Below are 9131 nucleotides of genomic sequence, written 5' to 3'. Positions count from 1 at the left end.
CTACACCCTATAGTTCTAATAATGGCACCTGCGATCTTTCAACATTTTTTAATGTGATAATTGTGGGTTGTTTTAGCAAGCGCCTCCCCTTCCGGAACATGAGACTACAATCTTTTCGGACATCATAAACAGGATCAAGTCGCTTCCTCCTCCCACTGATCAAAGTGCTGGTAAGCCTTTAATATCGCAAAATTGTCATTTTCTTTCTGTGATCAATGCTTCTCCTAAATAGGTCACACAGATAGGAAAGGTCGAGGTCTTATTTGGAACCCAGCATCGCCACCTCTTAGTGGGCCTGTATGGTTTACCTAAACAAATGTGTTGTAATGAAATAACAGAATATTCAAGGGGGTTCTTACAATATAATGAAATGCGACAGAAACGACCATTTGTGGGATAGTGTTATGTTTTGGATAGTGTTATGTCTAAACTAGATTTGGGTTTTAGCCACCACAGAATGGGAAGACTTCCAGGGAATTAGACTGGACTGGATCAGATTACAGACTTACTTGGGAGATATTCCACAGGACAAGAGGACTGGGTTCCTCGGACTCATGTCTCAAGGTACGCTAGCCTCATTGTAAATAAAAATTTATTCCGTGTGATAAAAAAGAAAAAACTCCGAGGGATAAAAAGAAGTTTTAGTGGGATTTTCTGCACCAGAAGTTATTATCATTTTCAGAGGAAAACAGGTCCTGGAACTTGACTCAATATGATAAACTGAAACTATTGATTAATAGCAGCGAAGCACAATTTTTGGTCACACGTGACTTACCGCACTCTCAAAAATGACTTCCACACTCTGAAATTGACTTTTCTTTGCTTTAACTCAAAGAGATAAGGTCAAATGAGTGCTTGTCAGTCTAATTGAAGGTTATTTAAGAGCAGCTAATAGAAACAGCAGTAAGTTATACAGATTCTTAATCAAATTTTGACATCTCAGCCCTTAATGAAAAGATTAAGTTTCTTTTTTTAGTCTGTCTTTTTTACCTTCTTTTTGAGACTACAGATCTATGAAGCTATTGAGGCTATTTTCTGGCAATTTGCCAGCCATGTTTTCCGATAGTATAACAATTGTGGTTTTTACAAAAGATATAGACCAACCCTATGGTTATGGATTTGTTCAACAGTTGGGCTGTTTGATTTCAGGTGGCACAATGGGCATGGCTCCTAGTGCGTATGGCAGAATGCAGGATGTGGCGTGCAGAGTGACTAAGGCCATGTTCGGCATCACATTCTCCTCCAAAATGGTAGACTACCTTGACAACGTCCTCAACCAAGTCTCCGATATGTCCATATTCTTGTAAGTTATTTGTTCACTAGTCTCACTGATCATTTTTTTTTATATACTGAGTAGGATGAGAACAACTTCCTTTTAATTGATATTAGCTTTGCGGGCTAGTAGTAAGGGTGCAATTCGTTGTTTTAGCGGAAAAATTTTGTTATTAGACATATGATCATAGAGATGTGAGAGTTGTCATGACATCTCGCGATTTGAATTGCGACCAAAGTTTCTGACTTGGTCATTTTTTGTGTTCTTCTTTTTTAAGAATTTCCCAAGTAATGACTTTGGAAATTGAAGGTCGGTCGGTAGTTCGTTTTAGAGATAAGTGATGGATTCCAAAGTAAATGAGTTAGATTTTTGAATGACGATTAACTTCAGAATTAATGACGATAAGTTAGGATTTTTAGTTTTATGTTCTGATGCTCCTTGTCTTGGCGTATTTGTACCCTGACGAGCATTTTTTCACAATATTTTTTCCATGCTAATATTTGAATGCTTTCACCGCCAGTACATGAATACGTAAAGCTTTTTTTTTCATTACGCTAGGGGCGTGACAATAAGTTGTGAAATTGGCCTGTAATTGTTTTCATTCAATTTTTTACTGGCTATATGTGCATCCGGTGGTTTAAATACTTGAAGAATCCTATGGTTTTGTAAGAATATAACATACCTACAAGGGTGTGTCTATTAGTGCTATCGGGCATTCATATAAACGCCGGTTGTGTTTCAGAAACTTACAAGAACAATGCTTCTAGGGCTCTTAGTTCCTGGTATACTTAGTATAAGAGATTGTTTATAATACTTCTTTGAGTATTTTGGTACGACAATAGGAAATTTACATTTAGAGGAGGAGAAAAATACGAAACAGGTGGAGTATTAGAGGCTCTATATTTAGGCGGCTTCAATAGTTGCTGTTCACATTGTTTTCGGAGGTAAATTATCCGTACCATTGGTGCTCGTTGATTTCCAGTCCTTGATGTCTTAAGCAGGAAAATTCATTTGAGTATGAGATGAGGCAGATTAACTTTATTGGCCATGAGATGGATGGTTATGTATTTGTTAAATGTAACTTTTGTTTTGCGAGACCGTGAACCACTGCGGTAATTTTCATAGGAATCTTTTTAATGGCCCCAAAACGATAACTTTGGCTATTATTGGCCTTCTCCTGTTTTTTTACAATTCAAAGAATTTTAATTGTAGTGGGGCGCTCGCTGTTCTTGTGATCTGTTCACACATCTTCATGGTTTTTGAAGTCAAATTGAAGTGATGATTTTTGTCAAGCCGAAACAGGAAGTGGAACAGGTGTGGTTTTTTGGTGTGATTTTTTTCGCTCTAATTTTCAAGTTGAGTGAGAACTCGGTGCTTGAATAGAAATCCGTTCTCGCTTTGGTTTTTTTGTTCTCATGCGTTAATTTGAATTCGATTTTTACTGTTTCTTCGATTTTTTGGTCGTTTTTTTATGGTTTTCCCAATCCATTCATAGTCCATTCTTGGTCTAGTTTTTGTTGAGTCAATGATAATTCTTTGAATTGTAGATCAAGACATGTCCTGCTATGTTTTTTTATTTTGTCGAGATTTTTGTTACGACCATATGACGTCACAATCACTTCAAATCTGCTTTTTGTTTAACTGCTCTCAAACGAAGTTTGTAGCAATTATATTAGACCTGTCGGTCTTTTTTAATGCGATTTTTCGCTTGACCAATTTTTGGTCTGATCCATTTGACTTTTCATCCTCAAAAACGAACGGGATAAAGAGGTAGTCCAGCGGGCATTAAGTGCTCTTAGAGCCTTTCAGCTCACTAGTCTCCAAGTATGCGATTCACACATTCACAGAAACTGTTTTTAAGTCTTATTCTTATGGTGTGATGAGCGGCTCTTAAACCCCCCCCCCCCCCCCCCCCCCCCCACGTCAGCTCCCTCTCTTTTCACCCCCTCCCCCAAATCACTACACCGGCACATCGATCAGGCCGCAGGGACACCGTGCAGTCAAAAAACCCTTCCACCGTTGCCCCCTTCCACTTGCCCCCATCAGCTCCCGGTGCACCTCATTAAGCTAAAGCTAGCCTCACTAAACTGTGGCTAGCAACTGACGAAGCCAACCGCTCGCTGGTCGTTTGAGAGCAATTCGCCCGATGTTAGTTGGTTATGTTTCTTTCATTCACTTTTGACTGAATTGCGTGCGTGCAGTAAAAAGGTATACAGATTCTTTATCAAATATAAGTTCTCGGCATTTAATAAAAAGTTTTTTTTCTAGTCTGATTTTTACTATCTTTTTCAGACTGCAGATCTACGAAGCTGTCTCGGCTATTTTCTGACCAGCTGTTTGCTAAATACTGGTTGACTGTGTCGAAGGATTACACCAACTGAGTATTAATTTGGAGATAATATATGAAATATACTGAGTTTTTTTAAGATTATTACCTCACGTTATGTTTTTTTTAATCGAAATTATAGATCCGCTATAATAAGTGGGTTTGAAAAATCTTTTTTAAACAATATTTTAGCTCATAAAAATGGAAGGTCTGAGCAGGCTTAACTCTCTATGGTTTCACATTTATGTGATTTGCAACTGATTTATGTGAAACTGATTTGCAACTGCGATTTATGTTAAAGTTCTTCGCAAATGAATCGCAAGTTTTTGTTTCATCTTTTAAAGTAACTCTTTTAATGAGGTTTTGATAAATATTTCAGCTTAAGCTCCAGTAGTTTAGTGCTGGAGAAAGTGTTCATGCAAACACTTCACGAAGCACCCTCCTACTGCGTTGTATTCCCTCAACTCCTAACGATGATCTCGTTCGATCCCGATCGACCGGCAACCTTGGGGGGACCCCAAATATGTCTTGAAGAGGTCCGATTTTGGCCTTAGTGGTTGAAAATAAATATGAGCATGCGGTTCTTACTGACACTCAATTGTTGCAAATATTTGGTTGTTTTATTCACAATTAACGAGAATTTGACGATTAAGAGTTGTTTTGGTGGTATGCTCTGTTCCACAAGTTTGGTCTGTCTAACACGCTAGCTTTTGTCCAGTGAAGCTAAAATGTCCTAACAGAGATCAACCCGTAATGATTCCTAATTTACTATTCGTAATAAGAAAGCGCTCATTTAGACACTAACAGCTCCTCCATGCTCAAACGTGTTCTGTGCAATAAAAAACCCCCCCTTTCCACCTCCCTGAAATTTGTTGAGATAGAATCAAACATCGAAGCCATTCAACTTCTGCAAAACTTGAGAGAGACTGCTGGAAACAGCTTGTTTTTAGTTCCTGAATAGATTTAAACCCTCCCATAATTTTTCCTATTTTAAAAGGACCATAAAATAGCTCAATTATTAGGTCTTATAGAAATCGAGTAACCTGATTTAATTTTGAGACACTTGGGCCTTGGTGCTTTTTGTGAGCTCCATTTCTGTATTCGGATTCGGTATTCAAAGGTGTCATCGAAATGCAAGGAGTCGGAGGTCTGTTACCTGGTTTCTTGTGATAGTCCACAGGCTACATACTCAAGTAATAATAAATCCTAAGAATTATGAATTTGCTTGCGTGAAAAACTTTGTTTGATTTGCTTGATTGTGTTGTGCAAGCACTGGGTTGATTCTAGCTCGCACCTGGATATGTTCACGGCACACATCCAAGCGCTGCTGTGGACACCTGCACCGCCGGAGCTAAGCGAACACCTCACTAGCAAGCAGTCTGCCCAAGTGCAAGCGGCCCAGTTAACTAACCAGATTAACACCAACCACCTAACTAGTCACGTGATCGCATTCCCAATGCTGTGTGCCCACTTCACTAACTTAATTGCACCTGTGGCAGAGTATGTGCCTATAGAGGTCAGTTTAATCTTTTTATACAGCCGCTGTTTTGTCAAAAGGGCTAATCTGTCGAGATAATTGTCGTTAGAATATTAATACCACGCTGACTTTAATGTAGGCTGACTATATGCTCTTAAACGTGCAGCAGTTGTCCGCTGATTAATAGCCGCCGTCAGCCTCTCAAACGGCTATTATTTAGGCGCTCTCCTTTTTTTTTACAATTCAAAGAATTTGAATTATTGGTGCGCTGTCTTTTTTTAAGATCTGTTCACGCTTTTTTCGGCTTTTTCACGTCAGTGAGAAGTCAAATTAGAGCGGTGATTTTGGTCACACTGAAATAGTAAAGGGAGCAAAAAATCGAGTAGGTTGACTTATACGGTTGTTCGTTTTTAAAAAAAAAAATCTTAGTGGTTTTTTGAGTTTTTGCTGGATCTTTTCCGTTTATGCCCCCAGCTTAGTGGGCGCATATTATTTGCAACCCCCAGTTGCACGTGCCATATAATTACATAATGATTAATAGCCGCCCTCATCTTCTCAGCCGGCTATTATAGCGCTCCTATTTTTTTTTACAATTCAAAGAATTTGAATTGTATTGGGGCGCTGTGTTTTTTTTAAGATGTGTTCACACGTTTTTCAATGACTTTGATCTTTCAAAACGGGATAAACAGGTAAAGCCCAGCGGGCATTAAGTTTCATTAGAGGCCCAAAGAGTGCTTTAGTAGTCATTCAGGTGCTTAGAGTGGAACAGCTGCTGGGATGGCCTTAATAGAAGGTTAAAAGGTCGTTTTTAGGAGTTTTTGGGCTCAAAATGCTGCAATTGTTCATGTTTTGTGATTTTTTTTAAGTTTTTTGTTTGATTAGTCCTAGGTTGAAGTTTTTAAAAGTTGACGAAGGCTTTTTTCGAGACAAATTTATTTTCTATGACTATTTTATGTGCTATATGTTTTGGTACTACAAACACAAACACGCAAAATGATACTAATTTTTGCATTTTTTTTCAAGTTTTATTGAAAATTTTTGTCATTTTTTGAGTTTTTCCACCTTCAGGGGCAAGGAATCTCCTTCGAGGTTTGATAATAGGGCACTGCATAGTTTCTAGTAACAACGGATTGGTTTCCAACATTATAATGTCTCAAATTTTAGCACATTTTTGATAAAATTTGCAATTCTTTTCAAGGTTTTCTAATGTTTTTGTCAGTTTTTCGTATTTGTCCATTCTCAAGCACCAAAAAACCTATTCCACGGTCTGATGAAAGTTACTGCATGGTTGTCAGTTTCAATGGATTTGTTTTCAACAATTTAACTTTTCGAATGTTAGAAATTTCTTGATTAAAATTTCCAATTTTTTAAAGCTTTTCCAAAACATTTGCCTTTTAGTCAGTTTTTCTCACCTCAGTAGCCAACTAACCTCATCCAAGGTTTGATAGTTCGTTTTTAAGAAGTTGCTAGGGGGCAAGTGAATGGTTTTCTATATTTTATTTGAAAGAATTTCTATTTATTGAAATTTGAAATTTTTTCAAAAAATTATTGGCAATCGGTCTTTGAACCCATGAATTTTTGGAGGCTTGGAATTGGGTTGCGGGATGGCGTCTAATAGCCTCTAGATACACAGAAACGATTCGGAAGGTTTTAATATCACGATTTTCCGTAACATTTCATTAAAACTTGCAATTGATTTCTTTTTTTTTTTAATTTTTCGGTCATTTTCGAGTTAACCAATCTTCAAGGGCCAATGAATTTCTTTCAGTTATTGCAGATATAATACTGGGCCGATTTCAGAAACAAAAATTGGTTTGGAACATATTTTTGAAATAGGTATACTTAAAGAGATCAAATTTTGCCTTAGGGATAAAAGCTTCTAGAGTTTTAGCAATGAGTTTATTTTTGTTCAGTTATTTTATTGTTTTAATTTCTCAGTTTTTTGGAGATGATTTTGTTCCTGTTTTCGCTGGCTTTGTGCACGTGATCTGCTGGTCAGGTAGAGTACTTCTAAGTTTTTCATTCAATTCTTTGAATTGTATTTCAGGACTTGTCCTGCTATGTTTTTTTACTTCGTCGAATAAAAAAATGTTTCGCTTTACCTCATTTTGCCGCCTTTTCAACATTTTGCGTGAAATCTTTTTGACTTCTCTAGGCTAGTTTCTCTCTTCTCTCATTCTGCTAAAAGTGATTTTGAACATCAGTTGCTCAGCAAAGCAATTCAAAATGAACAGTCAGTATAAAAAATTGAAGTCAGAAATAGAAACGGGATAAACCCATAAAGCCCAATTTTAGATGCCCGCTATTTGAACGTCGGTCCTATAAGTATTAGTTACCTCTCTCTAATGCTGATTGTTATTGATAGTAGCCCCTGTAGCCTCTCTCTAAGAAACAGAAGTATGTTCAACTACGAAATGCCATCAAAATAAATCGGACTTAAAAAAATGTTTTTGTACGAAAATCTTTTTTTTTCAATATCTTCTGTTATTTCAATCCCAGTCATGCTTATTGGAATCAACGGCGGCTATTTTCCGGCAATCTGCCGGGTATGTTTTACTGTGTAATCGCACGTGCTCTGTAACTGGGGGCGGATAACGTTATGGGGGGCACAGACGGAAAAGATCCGTTTTGCTAGTATTTGTTGTGCTTGTTGCTGTCTCCACCACCTCGTCCACTCCTTTTGTCCAACCCTCCCAATCACCCAACCCTTGAGCCCCCACCCTCCCAATGCTAGCATCCCTAGGCCCCAGCTGGCTACTATCGAAGTCAACTGCTCGACGGTCGTTTGAGAGCATTTCGCCCGACGTTAGTCGGTTATCTTCAAGGTAACTAAAATGGTTGATTTGAGTCATATTTTGACCTTTTTTGTCGGTTTAATTGCTCGCAAATAAAATTTCTAACATTTTTTAGTAGCCGCCGTCAGCCTTTTAAAGGGCTATTATTTAGACGCTCTCCTTTTTTACAATTCGCTTTACCCTTTGATCACATTTTTCGTTTTACAGAAGTCCGTTTTACAAAAGAAACGGGATAAACCCATAAAGCCCGGTCATTAAGTTATGGTGCATTAGGTTATCAAAGTTCATTGGAGCGATTGCTAGCTAATATTAGCATTAAGCTTAATACCTTTCAATTTGGAAGCTGAAGTAAGTATTAGTTTAGAATGTAACTGAAACTGCTCACTGAATTAGAACAATTTTTTGAAACTTAAGGAAAAATTTTTGTCAATTTCAATCTCATCTTTTTTTCTGTTTCAATCTTGATGTGCGTCTGGCGCGTCAAGAGCGGCTATTTTCCGGCAATCTGCCGGCTATGTTTCAAGTTATGCAGGTCTCTTTTGTGCGGTTTTTTGTGCTGATCGTTTCTTCGTCGGACCAGCGAACTTCGTCTGACCAACGGGATAGCTGGTAAAGCCCGAAGGCTGAGCAGTTCTCTAAGAGCCATGTTAGTTACTTAAATGGAGGCGCTGAAAATCTTTTATCTAACCATGGAGCTCAGTGACGTACTCTCTATAAACCTCCATGCATCAGCAATTTTATTTTTTTAACGTAAATTCCATTTTCTCTCCATGGGTCTCATTAAAATCGAAATCAAAATGAGGGCCAAAAAGTAGTTACATCTAAATGAGGGAAATTTGCTAGGACATACGAGTTTTTGATTTTTTTCAGCAGTAAATTAACCCAGTTGATACGACTGACTACAATTGAACTATCACTAGTGAGAACTAACGAATAAATTATACGTGTCGAATTTTCATCGGAAACGAATAATTTTTGTTTTGCAACGGCACCAAAGAAAGAAAGAAAGAAAGAATTAATTTCGTTGTTGAATAATAAACAAGCAACGTGGACAAATAACGAGATCAGAGCGATCTTCTTTTTCAATTTGCCCAATAAATTACTGACAACAATGACTTGATAAACCTTCGTTCAATACATGCAAAATATAGAACAAATTAACAAATTATTCAGATAGGACATCAATTCAACAAACTAGAGTAGCACATGTTCAACATTGTTGTTCGCTTCAGTTAAAAACGAATCTAATTAGCTCGTAGT

General features: G+C 37.6%; 1 protein-coding gene across 5 annotated transcripts in view; it reads left to right on the top strand.

Moving 5' to 3' along the window:
• Positions 1-9131, top strand: part of LOC142339590 (membrane-associated protein Hem-like) — a 479910-nt gene that overhangs the window by 403679 nt on the left and 67100 nt on the right. For 4 of the 5 annotated variants that reach the window (XM_075389734.1, XM_075389735.1, XM_075389732.1 and 1 more), the window contains 4 exons: positions 77-170; positions 448-564; positions 1150-1303; positions 4887-5115. In XM_075389734.1, the coding sequence (XP_075245849.1) occupies positions 77-170; positions 448-564; positions 1150-1303; positions 4887-5115 (594 nt within the window). Of the gene's footprint in view, positions 1-76; positions 171-447; positions 565-1149; positions 1304-3978; positions 4136-4886; positions 5116-9131 lie in introns of all 5 variants that reach the window. The other variant, XM_075389736.1, reaches the window with a different exon arrangement.

The sequence above is a fragment of the Convolutriloba macropyga genome, chromosome 5 (genome assembly GCF_964194025.1).
Source record: "Convolutriloba macropyga chromosome 5, txConMacr16.3, whole genome shotgun sequence".
NCBI classification, from domain to species: Eukaryota; Metazoa; Xenacoelomorpha; order Acoela; family Convolutidae; genus Convolutriloba; species Convolutriloba macropyga.
This window is presented reverse-complemented; position numbering and strand designations above follow the sequence as displayed.